At 49.2% G+C, this 16,321-nt stretch overlaps 1 protein-coding gene across 6 annotated transcripts in view; it reads left to right on the forward strand.

Annotated features, from left to right (window-relative positions):
- Positions 1 to 16,321, forward strand: part of LOC107392571 (apoptosis-stimulating of p53 protein 1) — a 39,031-nt gene that overhangs the window by 21,400 nt on the left and 1,310 nt on the right. For 3 of the 6 annotated variants that reach the window (XM_054741462.2, XM_054741461.2, XM_054741470.2), the window contains 19 exons: positions 5,729 to 5,824; positions 6,699 to 6,755; positions 6,849 to 6,969; positions 7,110 to 7,189; positions 7,585 to 7,752; positions 7,831 to 7,971; positions 8,050 to 8,245; positions 8,469 to 8,597; positions 10,217 to 10,284; positions 10,390 to 10,579; positions 10,660 to 10,875; positions 10,954 to 11,148; positions 11,391 to 11,541; positions 11,618 to 11,655; positions 11,734 to 12,077; positions 12,165 to 12,302; positions 13,033 to 13,166; positions 13,295 to 13,461; positions 13,528 to 13,727. In XM_054741462.2, coding sequence (XP_054597437.2) covers positions 5,729 to 5,824; positions 6,699 to 6,755; positions 6,849 to 6,969; positions 7,110 to 7,189; positions 7,585 to 7,752; positions 7,831 to 7,971; positions 8,050 to 8,245; positions 8,469 to 8,597; positions 10,217 to 10,284; positions 10,390 to 10,579; positions 10,660 to 10,875; positions 10,954 to 11,148; positions 11,391 to 11,541; positions 11,618 to 11,655; positions 11,734 to 12,077; positions 12,165 to 12,302; positions 13,033 to 13,166; positions 13,295 to 13,461; positions 13,528 to 13,727 — 2,829 coding nt within the window. Of the gene's footprint in view, positions 1 to 283; positions 2,083 to 5,728; positions 5,825 to 6,698; positions 6,756 to 6,848; positions 6,970 to 7,109; positions 7,190 to 7,584; positions 7,753 to 7,830; positions 7,972 to 8,049; positions 8,246 to 8,468; positions 8,598 to 10,216; positions 10,285 to 10,389; positions 10,580 to 10,659; positions 10,876 to 10,953; positions 11,149 to 11,390; positions 11,542 to 11,617; positions 11,656 to 11,733; positions 12,078 to 12,164; positions 12,303 to 13,032; positions 13,167 to 13,294; positions 13,462 to 13,527; positions 13,728 to 16,321 lie in introns of those variants that run through there. The other 3 variants (XM_054741469.2, XM_070546738.1, XM_070546739.1) reach the window with 3 other exon arrangements.

The following is a 16,321-nucleotide window of genomic DNA, read 5'->3' on the forward strand; positions in this document are numbered from 1 at the left end:
AGAGACGCAGAGAGGCAGATTCGTGTCTGTAGATGACCGGTGGCATGTAGGTCAATCTGTAGGTGAAAACTGACCATTTCTGGACGTTACACAGCCATGCCTCCTGTGAATGCACCTAAAGGAGGCGTCGCTTGGCGGGCCAAGAGAGCGGCGCTGAGGCGGTGACTGACAACAACCCCTCCCTCGTGTGTGTGTGTGTGTGTGTGTGTGTGTGTGTGTGTGTGTGTGTGTGTGTGTGTGTGTGTGTGTGTGTGTGTGTGTGTGTGTGTGTGTGTGTGTGTGTGTGTTACTGGTCTCCTTTGGTCCAGTTGGAGCAGCAGGAATGTCTGAAGCTGTTATTGAGGATCAGGAGGAATCTTTTTACTGGAACAACTCAGTCAGTGTGTAGACTGATGATCGGAACATTATGTAGGGGAAATGTACAACACACACACACACACACACACACACACTGTGCAGGTCAGCTGTCTCCATGTGGTTCTGGTTACTGACATGAAAGCAGCAGGAAGCAGCTTCCTCTGATACCAGACTGAACTTTTCTGAGTTTTTCTGTTTCTCACTTGCTTTGGTCCGTTTTTGGAAAATTAAGACATTTTTAAAATTAATCAACAATCAAACAAAGATGACTTCTAAATGTCCCTCTGCCAGTCAGGACCTGGTCCTCACAACCGCTGTCCCCTGTGGTCCAGATGTTTCTCTGCTCTGGCGCACCTGGTTCTGCTGAGGAGGCAGATCAGATGGGTTAGGTGTTCTGAAGCAGGAAAGCAACTAAAGCTGTGGGACAGTGTCTCTCAGGGACCAGGAGTGGACACGAGTGGGTAAAACTCTGTAGCTGCTGCAGAAAAGACTAAATCAGCCTTCTGCTCATCCAGCTGCAAATCATAAACTCACTTCTGTCTTCTGTGGACGCTGCCAAGAGTCGGTCGGGTCTTCAGCTGAGGAACTTCAGCAGGATGAAGCTGCAGTTTCTCCATCAGGATTCAGAGACGTTCATCAGCAGCTGGACTGCTGGCCGATTCTGAGGCAGATCCAGGAAAGGAAAACACCATCAGGGTTCACAAACTCTAACAAACAAAAAGACTCGAGTCCAAAAGCTGCCGGCAAACTTTTTACTCCAGCTGCAGCAAAAGATTCTGTTCATAATTATTCTTCACAGACCCAGAGGGCGGTTCTGAACCGCTCAGCAGAACCCAGATTTGTTTTGAAACTGTTTTTGACCCCAACAACGATGACATCATCCTTTATGTGTGATCCTAACGCTGCAACTTATAATCACCTCCAGTAGTTTTACATCCAGCTGGACCCAAACAGAACACCTCTGGTTCTGGACCCGCTAAGACCTGAGCCCGGAACAGCAGCACCGTTACCAGGTCCTGTCCCCCTTCAGCCTGTGTGTGTGTGAGTGTGTGTGTGTGTGATCCCCCGGCATCCTCTTCTCTGTTACACACATCTGGAGCGGGAGGCAGAGGGTGATGAAGAGCAGCCTCATCAGACTGGTGCAGTGACTTCCCTTCAGAGAAAATGGTAGAAGGAAGAAAGGGAGGTGTGTGTGTGTGTGAGTGTGTGTGAGGAGGGGTGTCGCTGCAGCAAAAAGCCAGCTGCAGAGGGATGACAAGGACTGAAGGAGAGAGATGGAGTGCAGACGTGGAGCAAAAGAATCAGGAACGATTACTTGTCTCTTGGCTTCTGGAACTTATGTCATCACACTGAAGCTTGGCGGCGGCGGCGTCTGAACGCCGGGTCACATTTTTACTCCAGACACACGAGAACTCACCAATAAGTGAGAGTGTATGTGCGAGAGAGAGAGAAGGAGCGAGGGCTGAACCGGGGAGCAGTAAATCACATCGGCAGACGGACGGGAGTGAAAGTTGTGATAAGGATCGCTCTGATGTACCCCAGCCCCCCTCCCGAGGCTTCGTCCAGTAGCGTCCTCCTCTCCGAGCCCAGAAAGGTCCGCTGAGTCGGCGCCAGGCTGCGAGCATGGAGTGGAACGAGGTGGATCTGGTGCAGGAATTTACTGTTGAAGGACAATGCAGCAAAATTAAAGTCCGCTCCTGCAGGATCACATGGGACAGCCTGCAGGTAAATACGGCCCAGCGGGGGGCCGAGAAACGTCTGGGGGTTCACTTTTAATGCCTGAGGGGGAAAACATCCGAGAGATGAGAGGATTCATCAGAATATAAACACAAGCGTATCATTGGTGCTGTGCTTGTTGTTGAGAGACGATTGTGTTTCTCTGTAGAGGAAATCAGATCAGCGGTTTCAGCCTCAAGAATCTGTCTGATAAAAACGCTCCAGAGCTGATCGGAGCCCAGCGTGGGATCCAGAAAAGAATAAATCAGTCCACATGGATCTGCTGCTTTATCCTCACTCATGTAAATGCAAACATAACTGGATGTCAGCCAGTTAAATGGCTTTAAACAAACTCAAACACGTCTAACGATTCCTGAAGGAGCCGCTCAGCCTGCAGCAGGGCTGCGCTAAATCCAGCCCTTCGCCAGATTGGTCATAAAATCATTTGTCACACTCAAATATGACGTCACGATCTAGCACGTTCTCCACGTGATCCGGAGATGCACCAAAATAAGGTTTATTTCTACACCAGCAGTAGCTATGTAGACGCTTAGGCACTCATACAGAAATCAGCATCATCCCACGAAACCAAAACCAGCGTGTCTCTGCTGCCGACGTCAGCTTGTGATGTTTTCACTTTTACTCATTTATTGTTCAAGAGCAGCAACAAAGAGATCTGGCTCTTTGACGTAGGGCAGTGGTGTCCAGCAGGTTCTAGCTGTTTCTCTGCTTCAACACACCTGGTCCAATGGTTGAATCTCCTGCTGAGTTCATCAGGCTCTGCTGAAGCCTGCTAGTCACCTGCTGATTCAAACCAGGTGTGTTGGAGCAGAGAAACCACTAACCTACTTGGTGCAAATGCTCATCTCTGTCTTCTCCAATCCCGTCGGTCATGGCGGACGGAGTTTTCCTCTCCACTGTCGCCACATGCTTGGTTAGTGTGGGGAATGCTGTAAAGTCTCTGACTCAACAAGTCAGTGACTCGATGCAATCTGCTGTTTTTCTTATATAGGAAACTTTCGGCTAACTGGCCTAACGAGCTGGAGGCGGTGTGTATGAATAGGTTCAATTGGGATGTTTACTTTGTGAAGTGAGACCACTCTTGAATAAATAAACTGAATTAAATAAAGATATGCTGGACGGAGGCCCTGGAGGGCCTCGATGGAGGAGAGGGGTTCATAGTCATTCTGTGTGTCTCCACCTGAATCCTTTAAACAAATCAATGTTTATTTACACTACCGGGGGTGGGGGTGGGGGGGGGCTTAACATTTTAAATGGAATTAAAACAACTCAAACATTTAAGAACGACTTAAAAATGCAATAAAAACAAAGTTAAGATGTTAAAATGAATGAGACATTAGGATACTTTTATTACCATCGCTCAGGTGTACTGTAGTCCATCAATCAATCAAAGATACTTTATTAATCCCAGAGGGAAATTAGAGTTTCAGTACACATAATTCAGAGATCAGACATACATGGGCAAGACACATGACAAGAATTGGTGACTGTGGTCATTCACAACCCGAGTCGCGCTACCTTAATAGAGATCAGAGGGTTACATGAGGATTGGTTCAGGTGGAGGGAAAAAAAGGCACTTCAGAGTTACCCTCTGGGCTGGGATCCTGTTTCCCCCAGCGAGAGCAGCCATCTACGGCGCTCATCTACTGTACAGTCACAGGTGGGAAGGAGATCTTGAGAGAAGCAAAGAGCACATTGACTCCTGCAGATTGATGACCTCGCCAGGCTGAAGTCCCTAATCTGAAGGCGGGGGGGGGGGGGTTCACACCATCTGTCTGCATTCCTTCGTGGGGGGTTTTAGTTGCTTGCAGCTCAAGGCTACCAGGGCGTCAGATTCAGATAACAAGACTTTGTTTGGGTCAGGCTGAGATAATTTCCTCTCTGCCTTCAGTCTTTAAACTGATCTTTCCAGTCCTTCAGTGAAGCCAATTTTGGGCTTTTAAACTTGTCCATACCATCAGGTGACTCTCTCCGAGATGACATCCATTTTGCGCACTAATACCGGTATCGCAGCTAGAACATTGTCCAGCTTACGATTCACCTCGAGTAACGTCCCAGTCTGAGAAGTCTCCACACGGACGGTGCTTTCCGTGGGTGCGGTTCGTCCTCCAATCTCTCCCGTCTTCCCAAATTTCCAGAAAACCAGATATCCTCCCACTCCAATCAGGAGAAATCCAGTGATCATCAGGCCGAATATCCACACATCTTCGATGTCCTCAATGGACAGCTGGGAGAGGCATATGATCTTCCACTCCTTCCAGGAATCCAACATATATCCCACCGGATGTGTCCCCTGTGGACATGTGGGAGCCCCCTGCTCCATTCTCATTGTTGAAAAAATCTTATCGATCGCGTTGAATGACCAGTTTATCAAATCCATGGTTAGTAAAAATAGAGTTTTTCAGAAGAAATGCAGAGAAGCGCTCTGTGGGCAGACAGGACAAAGAGCCTTGGGAAAAAAAGATAAGGGAGCAAAAGAGGGAAGCGTCTGTACTCTGCGAGTGCCTGAAGAAGGATACTTTTATTACCATCGCTCAGGTGTCCCGTAGTCCATGTTTTAGAAAACCGACTGGTTTGAGTCCACTTGGGCACTCGCAGGTTTTGTCACGTTTCTGTTGGTATTTGGCGTTTCTATGACTCTAACCTGCATAGTTTAGCTCTCGTGTTTATATCTACTTCATTTCCTCATTATAGATCTGCATAATTCCTTCTGAAAACGTGTTATTCTGTAGGAAAACCCGGCATATCTGTGGGCCAAGTGGAGAGCTGATGGTGCTGTCAGACTCAGATTTATGTGGATAATAAACACCAGAACCCATGGTGTGGCTGGCTGGGTCGGAGTAAATCTGCTCTGTAGTTCCATGATGATCGGCTGCTGGAAGACGCGTTCTCCCTACATCATTAGTTTGATTGGTTTATGAGTCGGTCCCAGTAAAACCAGCTCAGACTGGTTTTCTTTAAAGCAGATCACGCTGATAAGAGATGGTTTTACTTCTGCAGTGTTTGAACAGCGGCCTGTAACGTGAATATTGTCTCAGCGTGACAGAAAACCCGAAGCTCAGCGTCATCCATCCCTGATACCGTACGAGCTACAAGGATTTGATTTAAAAAAACAAACATGCAAACGAGACAAGCGCTTTAAGCTCTTACTCTGTGCTGCCAGATACACGCCTTTAAAACTGTGATCCACCATTTTTACAACTGCAAAACTCTGCTGTCCAGCCCGCAATGCATCCTGGGACAGGGAGGGTCGGAGTCGTCCTCGAGGTTCTGGAAAAACCAGGAAGCATTTTGAGTTTCCTTTGAATTTATACAGCCTCTTTCACTTCGCTTTGACGCGAGCAGCCCTTAAACCGCAGACTGACCTCTGACCCCTGACCCTCACCAGGAGAATTCATAGTTTATAGTCTGGATCTCGTTAGATGGATGTAACTCCAGGTGGTGTGTGTGTGTGTGTGTGTGTGTGTGTGTTACATCCTGTTTGGGCTTTCTGTTCTATTATTTAGGAAAAAGGAATAGAAACATCAGCTTTCCTAGCATTAAAAAACAGGGTTGCTAATGTGTGTGTGTGTGCGTGCGTGCGTGCGCGCGCGTGTGTGTGTGTGTGTGTGTGTGTGTGTGTGTGTGTGTGTAGGTTCCTCGTGTAGAGCTGACCCTCTCTGAGCTCCAGGAAATGGCCACCAGACAACAGCAACAAATAGAAGCTCAGCAGCAGATGTTGATCGCCAAGGTAACGAGCAGCAGGATGGGTCACCTGTCAGGCTGAAAGGTGGAGTTCAAACCTTCAGTGTGTGTGTGTGTGTGTGTGTGTGTGTGTGTGTGTGTGTGTGTGTGTGCGCGCGTGCATGTTAAATCTGCACATAGAAACAGGAAGTGTGACGAGTTGTGATAAGAGCTAACAGGAAATGCTCACATTTCATTCGGCGTCCCACCACAGTCACTGGGATCATAGTTGGTCATTCTTCAGGAAGTGACCTCTGAACTGACAGGAAGTGATATCATCAAGGAGTTGCAGCTGTAGGGAAACTTGGAGCTGCTCTCCAGCAGACACAAGTGTCCACTCAGAGTAAAACAGATCACTGATTTCCTATATTTGGCTTCATTTGATTGATCCTGGTGCATTTTTATTTTTTATGTCCAGTTTTGCAGATTTCCAGCTGTTTTTCTCTCAAAGTGACATATTAAAGGATTCCTTCCTGTTCGTTTGGATCTGTGGAAGGAAACGTTCTGCTGCTGCTCCACAGAGAGTTTTCATTTAACTCGCAGAGCACGGGAAAAGGAATAGCTGACAGAACGTTCCTGTCTGTCCCTTTAAATGTTCCCGATCAGAACATAACAAACAAATCTTCATCTCTGTGTGTGTGTGTGTGTGTGAGCGTGTGTGTGTGTGTGTGAGAGAGAGACAGAGAGAGAACAACACCAGTCAGCTTTACAGCACGTCAGCATGAAACAGTAAACTGCCACAGTCAGCTTCACACGCAGCAGCTCAGCTGTTTCCTCTGAATGTTTCAGTCCGATCGGTTCTGCTACATCGAGAGCAGACAGAACCTAAACAGGTGCGGTTTCTCAGCTGACCGAGGTTTAAACGTCTCGTTTCCCTGCAGGAGCAGAGGCTGAGGTACCTTCAGCAGGGGGGCAGGTCCGGCCAGGGTCAGACTCAGGTAGGTCTCACCTGTCCGTCATAAACAAACAGGCCTGACTCTCCGGGTCCCGTCAGCCATGCGCTGAAACACGCTTTCTGCTGGGTGTTGCAGTCTGAAGCTGAAAAGCTGCAGCGGCTCAAAGAGCGAGTGGAGACCCAGGAAGCGAAGCTGAAGAAGATCCGAGCCATGAGGGGTCAGGTGGACTACAGCAAGCTGATCAACGGGAACCTGTGTGAGTCCTCTCCCACCAGGATCACATGACGCCAGCAGCTGGACCCGCCTCTGCTTCAGACAGAACACGAGTCATGGTTACATGATGATGATGTTTAAACGGTGATAAAAACGACTTCTGTGGGTTTTGTCTGATTCCAGCTGCAGAGATCGACCACATGAGCACCTTGTTTCAGGAGAAGCAGGCGGAGCTTCAGTCTGCCGTCATCAGAGTCGACCAGGTGAAAACCCGCCGCGGAACCAGCACCACAGCCCGGTCCCGAGAGCGTTTAAAACCCAGGATGAGAGGAAAAAAATGATGATTCTTCGTTTTTAAAATAATAATCCTTCACACCGAGTGTCATAGTTCTAGCACGAATGAAACGTTGGCTTGGTAACCGTCCTGTCTGACTCCGGGTCATCCCGACAGAACTTCCTGTGATTCTGGTTCATCAGACCTAAAACATCCGAGAAGAATGTTGTTTACATGTTCATCTGCTTTAATCTGTGTTTTCTTTGTAATCTGCTGGAAGCCCCGACCCTCATCTCCCTGCTCCTCCTTCTGTGATGATGTCACTTCCTCTGCTGCTCCTTTTAAGGGTAGATCTTAATGTGGTCTCGTTTTACGGTGTTGTAGCTGACCCAGCAGTTGGAGGACTTGAGGAGGGGACGTGTTCAGCTGCACTCTGGGTCCCCGGGTCAGGGGGGACCCGCTGGGTCCCAAGGGGCCCCAGGCCCCCACAGGGGGTCCCCCCTGTCTGGCCCTGCTGCCGTGGAGCTCAGGAAACTCTACCAGGAGCTTCAGGTAAACTCCAACCCTGTGACCGACATGACCAGAACCAGCCGGTTCTGTGGTGAAGAAGATTTTGGTTTTGTGGTTCAGGCGCGGAACCGACACAACCTGGAGCAGAGCAGCAAACTGGCCCAAAACAAGGAGCTGCTGAACAAGAGGAACGCCCAGGTGACGGTGATGGACCAGCGCATCTGTGACCTGAGAGAACGTCTCCACAAGAAGAGAGCAGAAGTAAGCCCGGTTCTGATCCAAACCCGGGAACACAGACGTGAGATGAGAGGTTTGGTAACATCTGGTCTCGTTGTCCAGCTGAGTCGTATGAACGGAGCAGGACCGGCCTCCCCCCAGAAGTCCCCCCACTCGGGCGGGGGGGTGTCGGGGCGAGTAGCGGCCGTCTGTCCCTACATCCAGGTCCCGGCTGAGGGGAGACCAGATCCTGGACACCCGCTGGCTGCTGACCCAGCCCCCAAACCCGGCCCGCTGAGCCACATCCGCTCCCTCTCAGGTTCCACTTTTACTTTCTTCTCTTAACATTTTTAGTCTCTGGGTTCTAACCCGGTTCTAACCTTGGTTCTGTTTGTTTTTCCTGTCTGTTGGCTCCTCTCCTCCTCCTCCCTTATCTGTTCAATGTCCCCACGTTCTTGGTGACTCTGTGGTCCTGGTTTGGTGCTTGTTGCTATGGTGACGGTGTTGTTACTTGGTGTGTGGTGTGTGGTGTGGTGGTGCAGAGGAGGATGGGACTGGTACCAGAAAGCCTCCCGGCCCGTGGATTGTGTCGGATTTAGACATCGTTCTGTCTGAGCCCACGGAGACGTGGGACAGACCTCCGTCCCCACAAGGACGGGACGGTACCAACAGTGAGTTCTGGTTTCATCAGGTGTGGAAAAACCCAAAGCGCCAGTCAGAACCACCTGAGGTGCTAAACAGGTTCTGAGTCATCGGACCTGATTCTCTCTGAGGGACACAAACCTAGGCTCGACCCCCACCGAGCTGTTCAGCAGAACAGAACCGGGTCACGTGGAGCTGATGTTGTCATCACTAACAAAAGCAAATGCGGGGGGGGGGGGGGGGGGGTGTTGTTGTTTCTGTCTGGTTGTTACTCTGATGTCACCACGCCGGATATTCGTCCCAACGACCAGGGACGGGCTGAGACCCACGTAACTGAACCCGAACCCGGGTTCTGGTTCTGAATCCTGAGTATGATTAGAGCAGATGGTGGATAGAAACTATGAAATCAGGTCAGAAAAGAGACAGACTGGACTCAGAACCACACTCGGGTTCCTTCATGACCTCTGACCCGGTTTGGAGTCGGTCAGAATAAATCCGAACCGTTAGCAGGATTCAGGAACAGTAAAACTCGTGTTTTTGTTCTGATCGGCTCCAGAACTTTACGATAGAAGCAGAAAGTTCTGATCCAGCTCTGGTAAAATGCTCACGGAGTTCAGGAATGCCACCACTCCGCTCCCCCTGCATCCTTATGTAACACGGAAACCGCTGCAGCTTAATCAGAACCAGCAGACCCGGCTGGTGAATGAGAGGAAGTGAGAGCTGCAGCTGTTTACAGTAGCCAGAGGTTAAAGGTCAGCTGGTTTTAGCAAACGCATCACAGAAGGAAGTCCAGAAGGTCCCAAACTCTGCTAGCATCTAGATCTTCTGAAGCGTAGTTTAGCTAGCATTAGCTGTTAGCCAAAGGAGGAACTCGCTGGACAGAGCTAATCCTCTCCACCACGTTCCGTGTTATTCCCGTGTTGTTCCCGTGTTCTCTGCTGCATGACTCTGAGTGGCTGCTTCTAATCTGAGCTCTCAGGCAGATGGTCGAGTTTCCACCCAACGCAAAGCTGACCGTTTCTCCGTGAGGTCAGCAGGTTGAAGAGGTTAACCGTAGTGAGTCTGAAATGCTGCCCTACCTCTGAACCTTCAGTTTCCTTCATCCTAGGATTGAAGCAGGGTCTCAGACCCGCGGCCCTGGGGCCTCCTGTGGTCCCTAACCCGCAGCCCCTCAGGGCCCCTGAAGCAGCCTGGTTAAGCTGCAGGTATAGTTACTGTATTATTTAAGCAGGTGAAAAACGCTGACATCAGACCTCACCTGGTCCAGGACGGCGTCACAGGAACCCTACAGAGAATGACACAAACTGGTTCTAACTGGTTCTGCTCTAAGTGTACAGAATTCCCACAGCAGAGGCACTTTAATACAAAAGAGTTATTTCCCTTTGTTTCACAACCTGAATGAACTAAAAGCTCCGCTTTTATCAAAAGTGTGTTTAAAGAGCAGAGACCACAGTTATCGGTCGGTGGGGTGGTGTCTGTCGGGGGGGGGGGGGGGGGGGGTCTCTGAACCCAGTGCCTTGTGGTTTCACTGGTTTTTTCATCTTAACCAGTTTAAAGGCTTTAGCTGCATCCAGAACTTTCTGTGACATTTCTTCTCCCGATCGGATCAGACGTTTGGTTTTCCTGATTATTTCCTCTCTCTGTTCAGCCAGTGAAGCTTCCTGGTCCAGCCTCAGTAAGAGCGGACCGGACTGGAGGATCTGTGGTCCAGAACAGGTTCTGTTTCTGACTTGAACGTTTAGTATTACTGGTTTTTAAATATCTGGATGTTTTTGGTGTAAATCGTGTTTCTGAGGTTCTCCTCTGGTTCCGCCCCTGCAGCTGCCCTCTGGGTACGGTACCTACCCCAGTGCTTCCCATCAGGCAGCGGGGCATCACTCTACCACCAGCTCACTGCCCCGATCTGCTCCTGGTACCCTGGGCTGGCCCAGATCCACCTCTTCATCGTCCTCCTCTTCCTCCTCACAGCAAATCCAGCAGCGTATTTCTGTTCCTCCCGCTTCGTATCAAAGTAATCAAACCTGCTTTTACTGATAAACGTGGAAAACAAGCTAAATATTTCATTTGTTGTGTATTTGTTTGTGTCATCAGGTTCTGACTCCGCCCCCCAACCCCCTCAGACAGAGCGTACTGACCCCCCTCCCGCTGTAGCCGTACGTCCCTACGTCCCCGACCACCCGTCCAGACCGCAGTCCCCCAGGAAGGGCCCCCCCACCATGAACAGCAGCTCCATCTACAGCATGTACCTCCACCAGCCTCAGTCCAAGAGCTACGGATCCCTGAGCAACAGAACCGCCGTCAAAGCAGGTTTCTACCCAGCGTCGTTTCCACGCTCGAAACGCAGCGTTGAGAAAAAAAACAATAACAACCCGTTCTTCTTTACAGTCTACGGCAAACCCATCCTCCCCACCTCCTCCTCCTCCCCTTCCCCCATCCCGTTCCTCCATGGAGGAGGTGTGAAGGCAGCAGGGGAGGACGTTAAAGATAAAGGAGGAGAGACCGGCGATGGACAGGTTCTTCCTCCACCCATTGTGGAAAACATCCCACGCCCCCTTAGTCCAACCAAGCTCACCCCCATGGGTAGGTCCAGACCCACGTCCCCACAAACAATAACAAACAACAACAAACATTTTTTCATCATGAAATCACGATTTAGGAGTTTCTCTAAAGGCCAAACAACCTGTCTCTGGTTTAGGGTTTCTGATGCGTCTCACACCCCTAACGCTCCTGCTGCTGCTGCTGGAGTGTTAGACCTGATTAAACGATGCCAGAGTTGGAAGCAGAAATGATAAACATAAAGGTTTGGTCTCCCATCTCCACAGCTCACGCCCAGATGCGGTACCAGAGCGATACGGACCTGGAGGTTCTGCGTCGACGCCTCAGCAACGCGCCGCGGCCCCTGAAGAAACGGAGCTCGATCACAGAGCCAGAGGGCCCTCAGGGGCCGAACATCCAGAAGCTGTTGTACCAGAGGTGAGCGGCTCAGTTTGACCCTGAAGAACAAAACGTGTTGGTTTGCTGGAACTCACAGAAGATGTTTGGTGTTCAGGTTCAACACGCTGGCAGGAGGGATGGAGGGAGGGTCAGGTGAGACACACAAGATGTCTACGTGTTTTACGAGGTTAAAGTCGTGAGACTCAGGTTGTTTCCTGTTGTTGCTTCCAGGTAACCCATTCTACCAGCCCGACTGTCTTCTGGGAGACATGGACAACATCCACTCTGCCAATGGGAACATGGAGCCCAGCGAGAAGCCGGTAGGCGTCCCCGCTGTGGAGGCTGAAGAGTCCCGTCGCTCGTCTCCGCCCTTTGTTACCCTGGAAACGTCCAAAGAGACAACAGGACCAGCCGAAGGCACCAGTAGTGTCTCTCTGTCCACACAGCCGAGTCTACCTCCTGCTCCTGAAAACTCAGAGGACCAGAATAACAACCAGAGAGGAATAAGCCCCGCCCACAACATAAGCAACGCCTCCCCCTCTCCTGCTCCTTTTGCCCCGCCTCCTTTGCCTAAGGTCCACAGGACCACCAATCAAAACATTTCTGACATTTGGATGAAATCAATATTTTACTGATTCATTGTGTTTTTCTGTGTTCTGCAGGTGAAGCGAACCAACCTGAAGAAACCATCATCAGAGCGAACCGGCCACGGTCTGAGAGTCAAGTTCAACCCTTTAGCTCTGCTGCTGGATGCCTCCCTAGAAGGAGAGTTTGATCTGGTTCAGAGGATCATCTACGAGGTAAAACGGGAAAATAAAATCTCTTAAGTTTTTATTCACACCGGGTCTGCTTGGAGGTTTTTTATATTTCAAGTCAGGGAATCCTGGACTACTTCAGTCTCCAAAGAGATGTTTCAGAGAGTCAGTGTGGCAGTCTTCTCACCTGTAGCCAGAGCCTCATCAGTACGAGCTAGCTCCGGGATCGTCCTCATTCAGGGCCAGGTTCTGGTCGACGTGCAGGGAATACTCACCACATTCCTGAAGGCGAGGTTTGGCAGGTCTCCAGAAAAACGGGGGTCATCCGTCTTGATGCCAAAATTTGATGAGACGCCCGTCGGCGTCCACAAGTCCAGTTCCAAGCAGCAGGCCTGATTTAAGGGGACAAGGACAATCTGGACGTCAGTGTCCAAATATGGAGCCCTGAGGAACACCAAATGCTAAAACTGCTGTAAACCGAAGATCTGATGATAAAAATATAAACGATTTTTTAATTCATGAAACTAAATCTGACTTTGAGTTTGAAAGTAATCCTTTGATGTTTCTCTGAGTTAAATAAAACACTTCTTGTAATCCAGAACAAAGAGCTGTTGGTTCTGACCCGCCCACTCTCAGTGGGTTTACCAGAAGCTCCTGAGGCGCTCTTGTTTCAGGAGATCTGGTCTCAGTCGTGACGCTCTGTGGTTCTTGTTTAGAGACCGGATGGGTCTTCTAATCTAAGTCTGATGTATTCTGGTTCAAACGTTCGTCTCAGGTGGAAAACCCCAGCATGCCCAACGATGAAGGCATAACTCCTCTTCATAACGCCGTCTGCGCTGGTCACCACCACATCGTCAAGTTCCTGCTGGACTTCGGTGTTAACGTGAACGCCGCCGACAGCGACGGATGGTCAGTACCGCCATCACCAGAGCCATAACCTGTTAGCTTTGAGATGAACTGGGCCCGGACCAGAACAGGAGAGGAGATGACATGATGGTTATCCAGCTGCAGACTTTGAACACGTCTTGTGTTTGCAGGACTCCTCTTCACTGCGCAGCTTCCTGTAACAGCGTTCACCTCTGTAAGATGCTGGTCGAGTCTGGGGCGGCCATTTTTGCCACAACGATCAGCGACGTGGAAACGGCAGCAGATAAATGTGAGGAAATGGAAGAAGGCTACAGCCAGTGTTCCCAGTTCCTGTATGGTGGGTATCTTGGCTGTCGGGTGGCGGTGGAGGAGGATTGTCTCTGAGTTAATCCGTCTCTCCCAGGTGTTCAGGAGAAGCTGGGAGTGATGAACAAAGGTCTGGTGTACGCCCTGTGGGACTACACGGCCCAGCAGAACGACGAGCTCTCCTTCAGAGAGGGCGACACCATCACCGTGCTACGTCGCCATGATGACACTGAGACAGAGTGGTGGTGGGCGAGGCTGAGCGACCGTGAAGGATACGTACCCAGAAACCTGCTGGGGGTGAGAACCAGTTCCTGTTCTAGAGTTGTTTTAATCTAAGAGTTCCTGCTAAAGGAGAGCGAGGGTGGGAGCTTATCTGGGGTTTGACCCGAGTCAACTCTCGGTGACCTGAGGTTTTAGGCGACCCGCCTCCGCTGTTTAAAGAGCAAGTCACCCCCAAATAAACTTTTTTTCTGATAAACTATATATTAAAATGCGTGTCTAATCGTGCTGCAGACACGTGTAGTCAATAGTTTCGCATTTTAGTTAAAATTTAAATTTTCTGCCTAAAACTGTCAGTGTTGTGCCGTTGTCAGGTAAAACTCTGCACTGCATTTGAATTTAAATCGGCCATCACTATTGGCTAAGAGGTACCTTATGGGCCATTCCCATCTGTACCGGGTCGGCCCGGGCCGGGTAGCCCCAGTCAATCAATCAATCAATCAATCAAAGCTTTATTTATAACGCTTCAGGCCCCAGCCTGGCCCGGTTGATTCCACACATCCTTGTCTTAAGCCCATGTGGGCTGATTCTACCCACCAATCAGAGGCTTGCTCTAATGGAAGGTGTGAATTTGCTGTCAGCAGTGGGTGTGTTGGCCCTGGTCGGCCTGAAGCAGACCCCCTCGAGAAGAGGGCTGAAAATGAGCCTTGGTTGGCCCGGAAAAATACCAGGCCACCCAGATATGTAAACAACCTACGCTACCCGGCCCGGGCCGACCCGGTACAGATGGGAATGGCCCATTAGAATGTTAGCTGGTACCATATGATGTCACAATGTCGTTGCAAGCCTGTGCGTGTATTTGTTAGCGGCTCCGCCCTCTCGGTCTCCTAGGCAACAGCATTTGTTGCATTTTTCAAACAGGAAGTGGGAGCAGAGTAATACTCTGGTAGAGGGTGACTTGCTCTTTAAATATGAAGCTTTTTAACATTTTATTCCTTTAAAGAGCAAGTCACCCCTACCAGATTCTTACTCCACTCCCACTTCCTGTTTGAAAAATGCAACAAATGCTGTTGCCTAGCAGACCGAGAGGGCGGAGCCACTAATACACACACGCAGGCTCACAATGGTATTGTGACATCATATGGTACCAGCTAACATTCTAGGGTACCTCTTAGCCAATAGCGATGGCAGATTTAAATTCAAATGCAGTGCAGAGTTTTTACCTGACGACGGCACAACACTGACAGTTTTAGGCAGAAAAATTAAATTTTAACTAAAATGCACTAAAGTGCAAAACTATTGACGACACGTGTCTGCAGCACAATTAGACACACATTTACAGTTGTGGTCAGAAGTTTACATACACTTGTAAAAAATATAATATAATGGCTCTACTGAGTGTCCCGTTATTTCTAAAACTCTGATTTTTCTCTGATAGAGTGATTGGAACAGATACTTCTTTGTCACAAAAAACATTCATGAAGTTCGGTTCTTTAATGTCTTTATTATGGGTTAACAGAGAAAAGTGATCACATTTGCTGGGTCACAAATATACATACAGCAACATGAACTAGCAATTTTGGTGACTTAGAAACGTGTCAGTGAACTGAGCTTCATAGCATGGCCTCTTAACTTCTTGTGAGTGATTATGAGTGACTACAGCTGGTGACTTCTCTTAGGCCAGGTAAATAGGGCTCATTGGATACAAACGCTACAATGGGAAAGTCAAAGGAGCTCAGCATGGATCTGAAAAAGCAAATTATTGACTTGAACAAGTCAGGAAAGTCACTTGGGGCCATTTCAAAGCAGCTGCAGGTCCCAAGAGCAACAGTGCAAACAATTGTTTGTAAGTATAAGGTGCATGGCACTGTTTCATCACTGCCAAGATCAGGAAGAAAACGCAAGCTATCACCTGCTGCTGAGGGAAAATTGGTCAGGAGGTAAAGAGTGAACCAAGAATCACCAAAAAGCAGATCTGCCAAGAATTAGAAGCTGCTGGAACACAGGTGTCATTGTCCACAGTCAAACGTGTTTTGCATCTCCATGGACTGAGAGGCTGCCGTGCAAGAAGGAAGCCCTTGCTCCAAAAGCGGCACCTTAAGGCTCGACTGAAGTTTGCTGCTGATCACATGGACAAAGATAAGACCTTCTGGAGGAAAGTTCTGTGGTCAGACGAAACAAAAATCGAGCTTTTTGGCCACAATGCCCAGCAATATGTTTGGAGGAGAAAAGGTGAGGCCTTTAACCCCAAGAACACCATGCCTACAGTCAAGCATGGTGGTGGGAATATTATGCTGTGGGGCTGTTTTGCTGCCAATGGAACTGGTGCTTTACAGAGAGTAAATGGGACAATGAAGAAGGAGGATTAACTTCACATTCTTCAACATAACCTAAAATCATCAGCACGAAGGTTGGGTCTTGGGCGCAGTTGGGTGTTCCAACAGGACAATGACCCCAAACACACATCAAAAGTGGTAAAGGAATGGCTAAATCAGGCTAGAATAAGGGTTTTAGAATGGCCTTCCCAAAGTCCTGACTTAAACCCCATTGAAAACATGTGGACAGTGCTGAAGAAACAAGTCCATGTCAGAAAGCCATCAAATTTAACTGAACTTCACCAATTCTGTCAAGAGGAGTGGTCAAAGATTCAACCAGAAGCTTGTGGATGGCTA

Source organism: Nothobranchius furzeri, chromosome 18 (assembly GCF_043380555.1).
Source record: "Nothobranchius furzeri strain GRZ-AD chromosome 18, NfurGRZ-RIMD1, whole genome shotgun sequence".
Classification (NCBI taxonomy): Eukaryota; Metazoa; Chordata; class Actinopteri; order Cyprinodontiformes; family Nothobranchiidae; genus Nothobranchius; species Nothobranchius furzeri.